At 35.0% G+C, this 17792-nt stretch overlaps 1 protein-coding gene across 1 annotated transcript in view; it reads right to left on the reverse strand.

Moving 5' to 3' along the window:
- LOC117315851 overlaps positions 1 to 17293 on the reverse strand; it is a 26055-nt gene extending 8762 nt beyond the window's left edge. The window contains exons 1-11 of the mRNA XM_033870255.1: positions 16921 to 17293; positions 16297 to 16590; positions 15961 to 16077; positions 10680 to 10754; positions 10297 to 10368; positions 9182 to 9253; positions 8303 to 8374; positions 7924 to 7995; positions 6579 to 6650; positions 5700 to 5771; positions 5321 to 5392 (exon numbers count right to left, since the gene is read on the reverse strand). Coding sequence (XP_033726146.1) covers positions 5321 to 5392; positions 5700 to 5771; positions 6579 to 6650; positions 7924 to 7995; positions 8303 to 8374; positions 9182 to 9253; positions 10297 to 10368; positions 10680 to 10754; positions 15961 to 16077; positions 16297 to 16590; positions 16921 to 17293 — 1363 coding nt within the window. The remainder of the gene's footprint in view (positions 1 to 5320; positions 5393 to 5699; positions 5772 to 6578; positions 6651 to 7923; positions 7996 to 8302; positions 8375 to 9181; positions 9254 to 10296; positions 10369 to 10679; positions 10755 to 15960; positions 16078 to 16296; positions 16591 to 16920) is intronic.
- Positions 17294 to 17792: the final 499 nt, after the last annotated feature.

Raw genomic sequence — 17792 nt, forward strand, 5'->3', positions numbered from 1 at the left:
ATCTATTTTTAATCAGAACTATTGATATCATTTGACAATGTTCGAGAGAGACCAAAATGGCACAGAACACATCATTAAGCAATTTCTGCTTGAACCTTTCTATAACATTATTAGAATAGGTCATTATATATTGCTCCAGCAGCGGGGCCGCAGTGGCCGAGTAGTTAAGGTGTCCCAACATTTTATCACTAGCCCTCCACCTCTTGGTTGCGAGCTCGAATCATACATCGAGCAGTTGCCAGTACTGCAGTCTGATCTCTTCCAGTAAATGTTCATAAAAATAGACGCGCGTTTATTTGAATATTTTTTTATTAAAACATAATACACAGAGAAAAACAAAGGCTTTGAAATGAAAGATGTGAAAACAACATTTTATACAATCATTAATAACTCTCATTCATTGAAATGACAATCATATATGAAGATGATAGTTACATGTATCAATAAAAATAACTATATAATAATAATAATAATAGCATTAATAACACTCATCCATACATTAAATGTGCTACGATCTATTGATTTTGCTATATGACGATGAGTATGCAGCGTGTTAGAGCTGGATTAAGATGACATACATAATATATGAAAATGATAAGTACATATATTAATAAAATAATTATACGAGCTTGGTATACAGGATGATACACTTTTGTACGTCATAGACATGATCTCAATACTAACATAGTGAATCACAAAGTATCGTTACATCTCAATCAGGGATTTCTTATCAGACTGGTTTGTTTACTTGGGATTTGGATGATTTTACAGTGATAATTTAATGTACGAACCCATGCATCTATGATCTACAAAGAAATGTTCGCATTCTGAACAAATTGCATTTTGTCACCTCGATTGAAATCAGTCATGCTACGAGATTTTTGCAGGATGCGGATCTCGCCTTTCAATTTGAAAGCAGGTATTGTTGTATTGCGAGTAAAATAATGTAGTTCAGCCCCCAACCCCATTCCGCTTCAAGAACTTTCACTTTTACTAAAAATGGTCCAATTTCACCTTTGATCTTGACCAAATGACCACCGGAATCTAATTGCATGTAGAACTTGATACAATGATGTGTTATAGTGTGGATGTGAACTAATGTGTGTTCGAGGGTTCACCAGCTATCAGATACACTCGCTATGACCTGTACTACTTAGAGGGTATCCTGAAGTCCTTGACTTCAATTGAGTGCTTCCTTAAACACATGTAATGGCTTAAGGAAATACATTACATACTGGTTACCATGGACATAATTATTTACCTGAACAAAACTGTTAAAGTAGTACAACATATGATGGTTACTATGGGTACAGATATATATTATGTACCTGATTAAAACTATAAAATCAATACAATACATGATATTTACCATAGTTACATATATATACATTATGCAAACGGATAACAAATAAGAATGTTATAATTACATATAGTTACTATGATTACATATACATACATTATGCGACTGAACAAAACTATGAATGTAATATTATACATGATGGTTACCATGGGTACATATATATACATATTATATCCAGACAAAACTATGAAGGTTATACAATACATGATGGTGCTCAGCCTTTTTTGTCATTCTCAAGGATAGGAATAAACTTTTTTCTATCGGAGTTCGAGGGGAGGTGAATGGGATATCAGTGTTTTTACCATAATGTGTTTTTTACCCTCGCGGTCATTTTACGATGATGTTACTGACCACCAATGACTAATTGACCAAACTAATAGGTTTGTAAATGTAGTTATTATGAAATCATATTTTTCACACTTTTTGAATTGTTTAAATAGTGGCATGTTGTATTAGATACAAGGGTCATTGAAGCGCAAAAAAACTAATTGAATATGAATTGCCTCCCCTTGGTATAAAACAACGGTAACAACAATCTTCCACGTTATTGAAACATGACAAGCAATAGCTCTAAATGTTTAAAGAGTACTGAACGAACAGGTGCAATATATGTATCTTGATACATTAATGAACTTCGATAGCTTGTTTTTAAAGTATATATTTAAATATCTACAAATGTGTAACAAAGTATAGTCTATCATCATATGTATTACTTGTATTCACAGACTCTTAAAAATATAATAAAATATTTACAATTTATTTATAATTAAGCCATCATTTGCTTTTGATTTCGGGTAAACATGGCTTTATTAACATGAAAATATGGTCTCGTACTTCTGTGGATATCTTCTCAGGTTAATAAACCATGTATTGACCTCATCAAAAGGTTATAATTGTATCATGTCTTGCTTTTAACAATCTACAGTATATATACTGACACAAACTTGTGTTGGTGAAGGGAATTAACTCTTTCGTACCATTATCGCTAATAGTCGACAGGAAAATATGTGCCGCATTTTCCTTGTTGTCTTAACAAATTACAATAACACTAAACTTTGCGTTTCTTTAAGAAATAATATACCTAGTCTGCCATTTTGATTGAACGTCTTTTGACGGGCCTTATAACTACCTCCGAATCATAGTTCGCAAAAAAAAAAAAAAAAATCACGAATAACGGAAAGAGTTAACATATCTCATACTGTTGTTGTATTTTCATGATTAACACGGGTATAGAAAAGGTAACATGATCTTCCAAATATCCCTCCTTAGGAGCAACAACATGATACAAACTTTAACATAGACATATATACAATCAATTTGAGAGAAATCCATGACATCTTTGCAATTCGTTAACAGAAGCTAACGAGGACGTATTGGGTTCCGTCATGAGACTGTTCGAACCAATCCTTGTTTGTTTTTCTTATAGCATCAACATCACATAAATATTATAATATTTGATATCATCAATGTTTTCTAGAGTAAGACATTTTGTTTTCGTTGGTCTGGATACCATCGCACCTGGATACGACACTCCATGGTACAATAGACTGTTCCCCTATTATTGTCCTGGTTTTTTATATTTGTACCAGACGTTGCTGGACCACTTCCTTCACAAAACAGTCCTTGACCTTGAAAACATAATATAACAACAGTAATAAGTGCTATTTAACATACATACATTTTTTAATCAAAGTGTCTGATCAAAATGAGAACGGAGGTTGCCCTTTTATTTCATTGGCTTTAGATTACTAAACGTCATTTACATTCACGTCCATAACCTACTGGATATTTTCAATAACGTTCAGTCTTAATTTAAAGTTTCTTTGATGCATAGAAAGGTTTCTTACCCATTTCAGTTTTTGACACTGGTATGACTTTTCTTCACCCGATCATGCTTGAGAAATATCATCATAAAGTTGGTTCATGTCTTTAAAACAAAACAACATACCACTGTAAGTATTTGCGGTCAACGTGGTGGCGTACTTATAGTCTTCAATCCCTTCCATAAAACATGCATCATCCCAATAACTTTGTGAAGGATTTAATTAACTTATGACACCAATATAACTTTGCGAAGGATGCCATTTACTTACGGCATCCCTATAACTTTGTGATTGGTGTAATTAACGTATAGCATCCCTATAACTTTTTGAGGGTAGGATGTAATTAACTAACGGAAATTAATATGGAATTAATTTAAGGCATCCCTATAACTTCGTAAATGATATATTTATAAAGTATGTACTTAATTAACGGCATCCTTATAACTTTGTGATGGATGTAATTAACATAAGTCATCCCTATAACTTCGTAAATGATATATTTATTAAGTATGTAATTAATTACCGGCATCCTTTTACCTTTCATAATGATATAACTAAGCAGCTATTGATATTTTCAAAGTAGTCAAGCACAACCTCTGATCTTGGCCGAGGACTATCAAATAAACTTACGATATCCTTATTACTTTAGGAAAAATGAAATTACTTCGCGGCATCCCTTTAACTTTGTAAATAATGTAATTGACTTATACCATCGCAATAACTTTTTGAGGGAACACAGTAAGTAACTAACGGAAATTAATATGGTACGAGTAGGGTTCTAATCCCCTCGGCAATAAAATCCACCTGACGGTGTATTACTAATTGGTGGGACAATATGGTGTAGATATCAACTTAATCTGTCATCGGGATCCCGAATTATCGTCCACACAAGCTTTTTAATATGCGACTCGTGACATGTTGCATACAACAAGTCATAGGATATAATATAAGACTGTCTCCACTTGTAAAATGCGTTTGTACTCCCGGACCGACACACGCGTCTTTTCCTGTGAATTCTTAACAATTCTTTTTGCTAAATAGTATTTGCGTTTATCATCGTGTATGATGATGATGTCATGTGCATTTCATTTCAAGTTTTAGAATAGAATGGGAAAATACAATTAAAATCCTTCACCTAACCTTCTATCGAAACACTTCATCAACCTGACGTATTGATATGGTAACATCATGTTAGTTGGCTAGGTTATAATTTCATTTCAGTCAAGTGTGTTCTTCCTAAACTGAAAAGGTCAAAGTTGGAATTCATAGATAGATCTAATTTGAGGCATGCTGTACGTGGATACTTCATTTTGTAAACAAAAATAGGATATAGTTTGAGTCACACTAGGCGAAATAGTATATATTTCAGAAATTTCTACTCTACTTCTATCACCATCTGTTGTAAAAACGTCTTTTCTTGAAGTGCCACCTGGATGCAAACACGATAACGACGGTCGGATAAGTAATAAATTATTGTAATATCGATAGCCCTAGAATCGAATCGTCCTACTAATATATCACCTTCAAAGTAGATTTACATTCTTTAGACAGAACAGATACGGTTACCATGTAGGATCAGGTCGTAGCCTCGCTTTCACATTTAAACAAAATTGCCGCCAATTTCTTGTCTTTGATTTGTCGAAATGTAGATATTGTACGATGACAATCAAATATGATATATGAGGGTATTAGGGGACTGCAGCAAATTCAACTTTTAGGTTTTGTTGCCATTAGGAACAACAAGTCTTTTTATCTATTGGTTGGAAATGAGATATTGAGCGATTTTGACGAAAACCGTGCTCACAGAGTTCTCACCCCCTCGCTACACTTCATTCCATCAGTGACATCCTTCAGGTTATTTAGTGTTAGAATACAGATGTCCGGATGTGAAATATATGCAAAATGGTTTCCTTGATATATATATAAAGCTGACAATGTTAAAAACCTTCCAATTGCGATTTAAAAAGTATTTGAAGCTTCAGTATTCAGAAATGTTTTCTAAGATATCCCCCTATGATCACAATTTCTTGCGGTCATAGCATCTAAATACTTGCCGACATTTCAGTATACAAGGATCAGATCCCTATAAAAGCCTATAAAAGAGGAACTCGCAATAAGTTAGGAAACTGTTACCTACCTTTAGGTATTTCTGACATGGGTATGTAGCCTTTCTCATCTGTGGTTAGAGATTCATAATCTGCAGCACCACCTGGCGGGAAAGAAAATTGGAGATTGAATATTTGAAAACTTAGTCATACAAAACTAAATAGAATATAAAGATATTATTGTTCCTAAAACGCTTCGCACTTTTCTGAAAGATGGGGTGGGCATGTTTTTACAATTAGCAGTACTAATCCACTACGAATGAGAACCTTTATTTTGTACTCAACGTGTTCCCGTGAAGTCCATTAGTCGGGCAAAACTTGTAGATCGCGAGAAAAAAACGATACATTTATTGTTGTTATCACTTTGCCCTGACGAACTAACTCGCAATAAGCAATGGCATTGTTACCTACCTTTAGATATTTCTGACAAGGCAGTGTAATCTTTGTCGTCTGTGGTTAGAGATTCATAATCTGCGGCACCACCTGGTGGGAAAGAAAATTGGAGATTGACGATATATATATATATTTGATTTAATCACACAGATTTACACTATGGAAATTAAATCATCTGCATACTACAGAATGATTTTCATGCGATGGCGTCTTCGAAGAAATATCTATGACAAGTAAGCCTAATTGTCTATGATACTATTTTGCTGAAAATCAAACAATTTCTGAGTTGCCTGGTATTTCAAGAGTAGAAATATATTACTATTTCCCCTAGTGTGACTCAAACTCAGTCCTGTTTTTGTTTATCAAATGAAGGGTCCATGTACAACATGCATCACATTAAATCTATATCCGAATTCCTAATTGACTTTGTTATAAGAAGAACATTTGAAAACTTAACCTACAAACCTTGAAAGAGAATATGTCGAAATGTCAAAATGTATTGTAAAAATTGTATAATCCCAAATCGTTTTGCACGTCTCTATATTTCATGAACCAAAAAGCAAAAAATAAAGAATAAATAAATAGATAAATAAATGAAATAAAATGTCAGGTTCAGAATAATTTTTGAAATCTAAAGTATATAATGTCAATGTATTTGTATAGCTGTCTTTAATATGACTAAATATACTTTTCCAAGATAGTGGGTAGATAAATCTGTGCAATGTATTATCCAGTAGGTAGTATGACCACTTTTGTGTAGTCTTAGTGTCTTCGTTAAAGTTCATTAGTCGGTCGAAATTTGTAGACCAAAATGAACCAGGTAAAGGTATTTTAGCTTGTTGTATTCGAAGTGCCCTGATTAGTGAGCTCGCCATAACTAATAATACTGTCACCTACCTTTAGATACTTCTGACAAGGCAGTGTAATCTTTGTCATCTGTGGTTAGAGATTCATAATTTGCAGCACCACCTGGTGAGAAAGAAAATTGGAGATGGATGATATTTTGTATCAATTATAACTTATTTACTATATTGAAATTCATTAATTTACCTCCTACAGAATTATTCCATTCATTGCTAGTAACGTTTAACACGGTGACGTCTCTGAGATTTTCGAGTGTCTGCTGCAAGAAACAAAGATTGAAGGCTTAGTTGCCTCTGTTAACATTTTGCTGAATTTCGTACTTTGACTTTCTCAGTTAAAGAAATATAAATGAAAAACTGAAACATGCAAAACTCTTAAAGAAATTTCAAAATATATAGTAAAACTATCCTAATCCCAAAACGCTTTTCACGTCTGGATATGGCAGGACCAATTACCTTTTAAAGTACTTGACTACGCTATCCACAGGAAACTAACTTTCAAATTTTTATTCAATTTGAATTTAAGGTAGATTAAATGTTTCGACATGTTTTAGCCTGTGGAAGCTAATAATGTACATCTTGTCCAGAACATGACAGTAAACATTATACACATATACAATTATATTATATATACATATATGTATATACATTTTTTTGTATTTCATTTGTCTGGCATTGTCACTATATAGTCTGTTTGAGAGCCATATGGAATCTCAAAAGATACATTTTCTCCAGAACATAACAGAAACATTATACACATACATAATTACATTATATATATACATATATTATTTGTATTGACAAGATACTGTAGGATCAGGTCGTAGCCTCGCTTTCACATTTAAACAAAATTGCCGCCAATTTCTTGTCTTTGATTTGTCGAAATGTAGATATTGTACGATGACAATCAAATATGATATATGAGGGTATTAGGGGACTGCAGCAAATTCAACTTTTTAGGTTTTGTTGCCATTAGGAACAACAAGTCTTTTTATCTATTGGTTGGAAATGAGATATTGAGCGATTTTGACGAAAACCGTGCTCACAGAGTTCTCACCCCCTCGCTACACTTCATTCCATCAGTGACATCCTTCAGGTTATTTAGTGTTAGAATACAGATGTCCGGATGTGAAATAAATGCAAAATGGTTTCCTTGATATATATATAAAGCTGACAATGTTAAAAACCTTCCAATTGCGATTTAAAAAGTATTTGAAGCTTCAGTATTCAGAAATGTTTTCTAAGATATCCCCCTATGATCACAATTTCTTGCGGTCATAGCATCTAAATACTTGCCGACATTTCAGTATACAAGGATCAGATCCCTATAAAAGCCTATAAAAGAGGAACTCGCAATAAGTTAGGAAACTGTTACCTACCTTTAGGTATTTCTGACATGGGTATGTAGCCTTTCTCATCTGTGGTTAGAGATTCATAATCTGCAGCACCACCTGGCGGGAAAGAAAATTGGAGATTGAATATTTGAAAACTTAGTCATACAAAACTAAATAGAATATAAAGATATTATTGTTCCTAAAACGCTTCGCACTTTTCTGAAAGATGGGGTGGGCATGTTTTTACAATTAGCAGTACTAATCCACTACGAATGAGAACCTTTATTTTGTACTCAACGTGTTCCCGTGAAGTCCATTAGTCGGGCAAAACTTGTAGATCGCGAGAAAAAAACGATACATTTATTGTTGTTATCACTTTGCCCTGACGAACTAACTCGCAATAAGCAATGGCATTGTTACCTACCTTTAGATATTTCTGACAAGGCAGTGTAATCTTTGTCGTCTGTGGTTAGAGATTCATAATCTGCGGCACCACCTGGTGGGAAAGAAAATTGGAGATTGACGATATATATATATATTTGATTTAATCACACAGATTTACACTATGGAAATTAAATCATCTGCATACTACAGAATGATTTTCATGCGATGGCGTCTTCGAAGAAATATCTATGACAAGTAAGCCTAATTGTCTATGATACTATTTTGCTGAAAATCAAACAATTTCTGAGTTGCCTGGTATTTCAAGAGTAGAAATATATTACTATTTCCCCTAGTGTGACTCAAACTCAGTCCTGTTTTTGTTTATCAAATGAAGGGTCCATGTACAACATGCATCACATTAAATCTATATCCGAATTCCTAATTGACTTTGTTATAAGAAGAACATTTGAAAACTTAACCTACAAACCTTGAAAGAGAATATGTCGAAATGTCAAAATGTATTGTAAAAATTGTATAATCCCAAATCGTTTTGCACGTCTCTATATTTCATGAACCAAAAAGCAAAAAATAAAGAATAAATAAATAGATAAATAAATGAAATAAAATGTCAGGTTCAGAATAATTTTTGAAATCTAAAGTATATAATGTCAATGTATTTGTATAGCTGTCTTTAATATGACTAAATATACTTTTCCAAGATAGTGGGTAGATAAATCTTTGCAATGTATTATCCAGTAGGTAGTATGACCACTTTTGTGTAGTCTTAGTGTCTTCGTTAAAGTTCATTAGTCGGTCGAAATTTGTAGACCAAAATGAACCAGGTAAAGGTATTTTAGCTTGTTGTATTCGAAGTGCCCTGATTAGTGAGCTCGCCATAACTAATAATACTGTCACCTACCTTTAGATACTTCTGACAAGGCAGTGTAATCTTTGTCATCTGTGGTTAGAGATTCATAATTTGCAGCACCACCTGGTGAGAAAGAAAATTGGAGATGGATGATATTTTGTATCAATTATAACTTATTTACTATATTGAAATTCATTAATTTACCTCCTACAGAATGATTCCATTCATTGCTAGTAACGTTTAACACGGTGACGTCTCTGAGATTTTCGAGTGTCTGCTGCAAGAAACAAAGATTGAAGGCTTAGTTGCCTCTGATAACATTTTGCTGAATTTCGTACTTTGACTTTCTCAGTTAAAGAAATATAAATGAAAAACTGAAACATGCAAAACTCTTAAAGAAATTTCAAAATATATAGTAAAACTATCCTAATCCCAAAACGCTTTTCACGTCTGGATATGGCAGGACCAATTACCTTTTAAAGTACTTGACTACGCTATCCACAGGAAACTAACTTTCAAATTTTTATTCAATTTGAATTTAAGGTAGATTAAATGTTTCGACATGTTTTAGCCTGTGGAAGCTAATAATGTACATCTTGTCCAGAACATAACAGTAAACATTATACACATATACAATTATATTATATATACATATATGTATATACATTTTTTTGTATTTCATTTGTCTGGCATTGTCACTATATAGTCTGTTTGAGAGCCATATGGAATCTCAAAAGATACATTTTCTCCAGAACATAACAGAAACATTATACACATACATAATTACATTATATATATATACATATATATATGAAAGTGTATGTATCTACCTAATACCAACGCTTTGATATATAATCAATGATTTTTATGTTCTCTTAATCTTATTTTTTTGGATACCAGGGGTATGATGAGCGATTGGAGGATGAGGCCAATTCCAAAAGGGGCACCACAATCACAACATGCTGGTCTGGTTTTGTTTGTTGATTGTAATTTCCTGATGTAGGCTAATAACTGTGCTTGACCCGGATTTACGAACCCATGTATTTAGTTCTTTGCGTGGAAAAGTGTTTTGATCAACCTATTTACGAGAATTAACTTGTAGATCACAAGGAAACAGTTTTGTGGTTTTGTAGTGATGTCCCCTACTAGATGTCCCGGTTACCAACCTTTCGGTATTTCTAACGTGAGCGTGTATCCATCATCGTCCGTGGCTACAGCTTCACATTTTGCAGCACCGCCTGGCGGAAAACATAATTAAACACAGAATTATGTCTTATTTAAATTTCATGTATCAACAATGTTCAACTAAATTATCCGAATTCCTACAAAAATGGAAGTGACCATGATATTCTGGAGGGTCCTTTAAAACAATCTAATGGCAGGTGATTTTCCGACACCAAATTTGGTTGAAACCCCGAAATAATGTCAGTTTTCTTGTAGGATTTCCAACACTCATCATTATTTCCCCTTTCTGGACTCAACGTGGTGGTGGTGGTGATGTGGTGGTGATGGTGGTGGGCTGAGAGGTGTACCTAAAACATATATATACCTCTGATTGGTCGTGATACGTTAATCTCTCTTGCATCGGCATTTGTCGTGATCACTTCTGTTCTTGTGGTGTCACCTGGTGGTAAGTATAATGAACAAATCAATAGTTTGATAACTATTATCTCTACCTGTTCGTGTATTGTCTCCACGTAGATTGACATTAGTTAGCCATAACTGATACGCTGACCGTGTAGGTTTATATCCTATAAGATTGATATAATCCCCACCCTTTGGAAGTTAGACAATGGGATTTCATAAGGGAGGTTCTTAGGTAGGCAAACACTAGGCTTGACGTGTGTTCTTGCAGTTTTAATTTTTTTTTTTTCAGTGGTTGACCCCCTCCACTTTCTAAATCTCAAGGAGGGGATGAATGAGTATCTTGTCTCTTACCCTGTTTACCCTCTTGCCTATATAATACTTCCTGGTAGTCAGGGTGGCCTTACTATTTTTGTGAATGTAATAGACGACGATCAAATTATTCCATCCCTAATATTGTTTATTCAATATAATATATTTACTACATGTATATTGAAATTCATTTATTTACTACCTAATAACTATCTAACAATTTGGCAGCGTCCTGGTATTTCAAGATTAGAATTTAAAACAAAAACTGAGTTCCTCATCGAGTTTGTGTAACTTATGTAGGGGCCATGTACCATAGATATTTCAAACAAGATTTGTATACAATTTCCTACTTTGACTTTCTCCGTTAAAAACATATAAATGTAAAACTGAAACATGCAAAACTCTTAGAGAAATTTCAAAATATATAGTAAAAATATCCTAGTCCCAAAACACTTTTACGTCTCTATATGGCAGGACCAATTACCTTTTTAAGTACTTGCCTACCCTATCCGCAGGAAAATAACTTTCACATTTTACCCAATTTTGATTTAAGGTAGATTAAATGTTTCGACATGTTTTAAGCCTGTGGAAGCTAATAATATACATCTTGTCCAAAACATAACAGCAAACATTATACACTTACATAGTTATATCATGTATACATATATGTATATATTATCATTTGTCTGGCATTGTCACTATATAGTCTGTTTGAGAGCCATATGGAAGCGCAGAATATACATTTTCTCCAGAACATAACAGAAATCATTATACAAATACATAATAACATTGTATATACAGTCAGTGGCCATAAGTATTGTCGCACAATGGCGACGTCATTGTGCAAAATAAATGAGGTATTTACGTTTTCGGTTGTAACTTCGTTCCAAGACCATCCTTTTGCATAAGATTAAGGCCGGAACAAATTATAATGTCATGTATTCAGGTAGTCACGTAACTAGAGTTATTCCCCTTCCACTGTGTTATTGTCGTCTGCTCTGTCAATGGCTACCAGAGGCGGCGAATTGTCAAGCGTACAAAAAGAAGATATCGTAAAATTATTCCAGAGTGGTCTTTCCGGGAGAAAAGTTGCTGATTTGTTAAGTTTAAATCGGAGAACAGTTCAGCATTTTTTAAAGCGATTCCGTGAGAGGGGTGACATTGAAAATCGTCCTCGAAGTGGGAGGCCCCGGAAAACGTGTGGACGTTGTGAACGTCATCTAATTCGTGTTGTTAAAGAGAACAGAAGAGGGACTTTAAATGATATTACAGCAATATATAACAATGGTGCAGTAGCAAATCTTTCTTCCAGAAGTGTTAGAAGAAGATTGTTTGACTCTGGATTTAAACGGAGATCTGTTTCTAAGAAAATTACCATAGGACCAGTGAATCGTGAGCGACGACTCCGGTTTTGTAGGACAAAACTTCAATGGACCGTGCCAAATCAATGGTCAACTGTGATATTCAGTGACGAGACCACAATAGAAATAGGTGCAGATAGAAAAGTGTTTGTTTGGCGTCAAAACAACGAGCGGTTACACCCCGATTGTGTGGGAGTAGTTAAAAACCCAGCTAGAAATGTTCGGTTTTCTGTTATGTTTTGGGGCTGTATTACCTACTTTGGTGTTGGTACAATAATTCCCGTTGATGGAAACATAAATAGTCGGAAGTACATTTATATTCTTGATGAAAATCTTTGGCCTGTGATTGTCCGACACTTTCCAAATACTCCTTGGATTTTACAAGAAGACAACGCCCCCTCTCATGTGTCACGGGAAACAATTGAGTGGAAGAATAACAATAACATCAGAACACTTCCTTGGCCATCTCAAAGTCCAGATTTAAATGTAATAGAAAATGTATGGAAAACTATTAAAACCCAGCTTTCAAGACGTTTAAATGAAATCCAAAACCGAGGGGACTTAATCCGCATCGTAAATGAGATTTGGGCCGGCTTGCCAGTTTACTATATTCAGACCCTTTACAACTCGTTACCACAGAGATTACGAAGTGTAATGAGAGTAAGAGGACAGATAACAAAATATTGAAAATTTCAGGTATGTACCTCTTTTAATTTTTGAGATATACAGATTTCTAAATGTTCATAATTCACAAAATGTCACAATGACGTCGCCATTATGCGACAATACTTATGGCCACTGACTGTATATGTATATATATGTATGTATGTATCTACCTAGTACCGACGCTGTGGTCTATAATCAATGATTTATATGTTCTCTTAATCTTATTTTTTGGATACCGGGGGTATGATGAGTGATTGGAGGATGAGACCAATTCCAAATGGGGCACTATAATCACAACAGGCAGGTCTGGTTTTGTTTGTTGATTGTAATTTCCTGATGTCGCATGATTATTGTGCTTGACCCGGGTTTACGAACCAATATATTTAGAACTTCGGATGGAACATTGTTTAGCTGAAGCCCATTGCAAGAATTAACTTGTAGATCACAAGAAAACAGTCTTGTGGTTTTGTAGTGGTGTCCCCTACTAGAGGCTACGGGTTCACATTTCGCAGCACCGCCTGGCGGAAAACATAATTAAACACAGAATTATGTCTTATTTAAAGTACATGCAACAACAATGTTCAATTAAATTTTCCGAATTCCTAAAGAAGTCTTTCATGTGTAGACCGTCAATGTCAGAAATGGTAGTGACTATGATTTTTGTCGAGGGTCCTTTAAAACAATTTAATGGCAGGTGATTGTCCGACACCAAATTTTGTTGAAACCCCGAAACAATCTCAGTTTTCTTATAATTTCCAACAATCATCATTATTTCCCCTTTCTGGACTCAACGTGGTGGTGGTGTTGTGTGGTGATGGTGGTGGGCTGAGGGGTGTACCTAAAACATATACAGTGGAACCTCTATAAACCGAACATGCATGGGACATGACTATTTGTTCGGTTTATAGAGGGTTCGGTTTGGAGAAGTTGATCGAAAAATGACCGGTCAAATTCCGGATATAATTGGTTGGACGATGTTTTATTAGAATGCACCCGATTACAAAACGGCACGTTCATACTTAGACAATTTGGATTGTCTGAATAATATGCATATTATGAAAGTTAATCAATGTTTATATTGCAGAATATATAAGAAGGGCAAATGACTATAACAATAGTTTTAAACAGTATTTTCACATGTACAACTACTCTTTATGATCGGCCTACATTTTGTTACATCCGGTGAAGCTTCGTCATGTGGATGGGGCCAATAGTCCGATACGGAATATTTTACACATCAAATAATATTAAAGGGTGTGAAGATGTTTTGTTTCAATATCAATTACAATTGATCAGATACTGGTCGTATTTCCGACATCGCTGTTGTCTAAAAAAACATCACGGCTTCTGTACGAAAACAACCCCTTTTGGGCCTCATTTAAATTAAATGCGAAACTCAGGCTTCTAGCTCTACATGCATTGAGAAGATAAACGAACCGACGCGCTTCAATGAAGTGTGGCATTGTTTCATAATTGTCGTGTTGATTATACACTAGGCCTTCCGTCATAATGCCCCCTTGGGATATATATTGGATACCTGTACAAATCACCTACGTAGGTCCCGAGACAATAAGGCTTCACACAATACCCGTGTCATAATCGCTCAGGTAAGGCCGGTTTTCAGAAGTAATTTTTGGTATATTTTAACAGGAACCGGACACAAAATCAGTCCGGTGTTCGGAATTCAGAGGGATCGGTATTTGGAAGTTTTTTAATACTATAATAAAGAAGGACCAATTCCGTACAATGACAATTCGTTCGGTATTCAGAGGTGTTCGGTTTTTAGAAGGTTCGGTTTTCGGAAGTTGCACTGTATATACCTCTGATTGGTCGTGATACGTTAATCTTTCTTGCATCGGCCTTTGTCGTGATAACTTCTGTTCTTGTGGTATCACCTGGTGATAAGCATAATGAACAGATTAAAAGTCTGATAACTATTACCTCTACCTGTCCATGTATTGTCTCCGAGTAAATTGACTCTAGTTAGCCATAACTGATACGCTGACCGTGTAGGTTTATATCATATGAGATTGATATAATTCCCCACCCTTATGGGGTTAAACAATGGGATTTCATAAGGGAGTTCCTTAGGTAGGCAAACACGAGGCTTGACGTGTGTTCTTGCAGTTAGAAAAATCCCCCCCCCCCCCCCCCCCCCAGAGGTGACCCCCTTCCCTTTCTAAATCTCATGGGGGGTTGGGGGGTGAATCATTATTGTGTCTCTTACCCTGTCTACGTTCTTGCCTATATAATACTTGCTGGTAGTCAAGTTAGCCTAGCTATTTTTGTTAATGTAATAAACGACGAAGACATTATTCCATCTTTAATCTGCGGGCACAATCATAGACATGTCATGCAAATGTTTAACTGTGGATATAACATCGATATCAAGAAATAGAGATTTGTGTTTTTTTTTTTTTTTTTTTTTTTAATTTTATATTTTAATTGCTTATCAATTTTAACCAATTCAGTCCCACCAAACAAGAATATGGAGTCGGATCTGGTCAAAATAATCCAACTACTACGGCAATAGGCTGTTTCGCCTATGAGTCAATAATGCGGTTGTTTATCTGATTGTCACTTTAGACAAATAAAAGAATTGGGAGAAAACAGTTTAAATATGTTTGTACCATTTGATTCCCATAACCCTGAGGAAGATAGTAAGCAAAATATGCAAACACAAAATGAAGGTTTATTAATAAAGAACAGTTTATCCCCGGCAAACCACTGGCCACATGAACTAATTTTATTAATCGAATCCTATTCGCGAAATGTTGTACACGAAATTACTGGTCTATGAAAACATCCAATGAAACAAAGATCAAAATGTTGTATCATGGAGGAGAGCATCAATGATAATTGACAATCAATATCAGGAGCAGTTAAATGTTGTGTTCAATATCATACCTTGTTGATTCCGTTTCAGCCTTACGACTACGCCGACAAGAATTCCGGTGACAAACAGAAGAAGGGCAACGGATACAACCAAGATAAGACGGGTTAAGTTGACAGGTGTCGGAGGCTCTGGAATTAAACAAGGACATGGTACTTACAATTGCCACATAAATATAGCCTTTTATCATAAACGTAAATCACTTGATAGATTAAGTGATTAATTCAGGCTAAATATACTATCATTGATATAATACTGTAGAGGTACTACTTCGGAGAAGGTTTTTTTATTTTTTATATAAACATATAAGAAATTACTTATCTAAGAGCGCACAATGAATCGACACTTACCAATCGTCCGTATATTTATCTCCGTGGAATTCCCCCTTCCTACTTTGTTGGAAACATTGAGTCTGATGATATAGTCGGTTGAAGGAGTCAGGTCCTCGAGTTTGTGTGTCATCAGTACTCCCTGACCTTTATCGGAGATATTCAGCATGTACGTTATCCATTCGTCTCCAACTACCTTCACCTCGATATGGAAGAGCTGAGGAGTTCCGCCGTTAAATTCAGGTACCCACATGACTTTGGCATAATCGGTTCCTACTTCTGACGAACGGAAGTCGACCGGTATATCAGGTACGCCTGTTATGAGGAGAGATAGCATGAACTGGTAAAGAGACAGAGATATAAGTTAATCATTGAGTTAACCTTTATTTTAGCGCTATTGTTGATATATTAGCTGCGTCAATTTATGTTAAAATATTATATTCTAATATTCATAAAATCATACTAAAATCATAACAAAATGATAAGTAGGTTTATTCCTTCAAAGCGATAAATTGTTATAAATTCATATATATTTTCAAGAAAGTAACAAAACAACTGCAGACTACTTCTTACGCTTTATGATTTGCAGTACATCGTGAAGCGGCCTTCAAATTGCATTGAAACATAGGACTAGACAATACTTACAACTGACTAGAATTCCAAACTGCTTCACATCGGGGTTGATATTACTTCTATTCTGAGTGACGAAGTTGGTCGCCCTCACATCATACCTTCCTGTCTGGTTACACTGAATATTCTTTAATTCAAAAACATAACTTCCAGCAGTGTCATTACCAGCACCCTTCGCGACTGTTTTATGGTAACGCGATAAAATTACACTTGAATTTGGGTTACTGTCAACATCAACACCGAGCACGAGACTGAATCCCTCTTTCAGTCTGATGTCACTTGCTCCGACTGGTCGGTATGTATCAGTATCGTCAAGGTACCTCAGCGTTGTGATATTGGGCGGAACTGAAGAAAAAGTAAGTTTGATGCGCCAGATGATTAATTCCATTTTGTTTTAATTAATAAATCTCAGAGATAACCTAGAAGGCCTATGTCTCTCAAATGGATATTTCATCTCTAATGCTAATGCCAAAACATTATCATTTAATGATAATTTATAATGATAATTTATTTAAACATTTATTTCTTATTTGATAGACAATAATAATAAAGGATACATTTCCCTGTTTTTCCACTAGTGTACCACTCTCCTATGTACTTCTCATATCTCACTCTCTGACAAACACATGGTGATTTGAATACATCAGAGGATGAACTTAACAGTTAAACTAGAACTGTCGTCCAGAGAGCCAACTCATACCCCCGCTCCTGCAACCCTCATCGTTATTATGTGTTCATTCATACAATAAACGAGATATACAGTTAAATCTCACTTAGTCGTATTCAGTTTTCTTGGTTACTCAAACTCGCCCAAAAAACTAAGTTTTGTGCCCTGTTTACCATGGTAACCAACACAATTACGACGTGATATAGATAACGCACATCTA

This window comes from Pecten maximus, chromosome 17, assembly GCF_902652985.1.
Source record: "Pecten maximus chromosome 17, xPecMax1.1, whole genome shotgun sequence".
NCBI classification, from domain to species: Eukaryota; Metazoa; Mollusca; class Bivalvia; order Pectinida; family Pectinidae; genus Pecten; species Pecten maximus.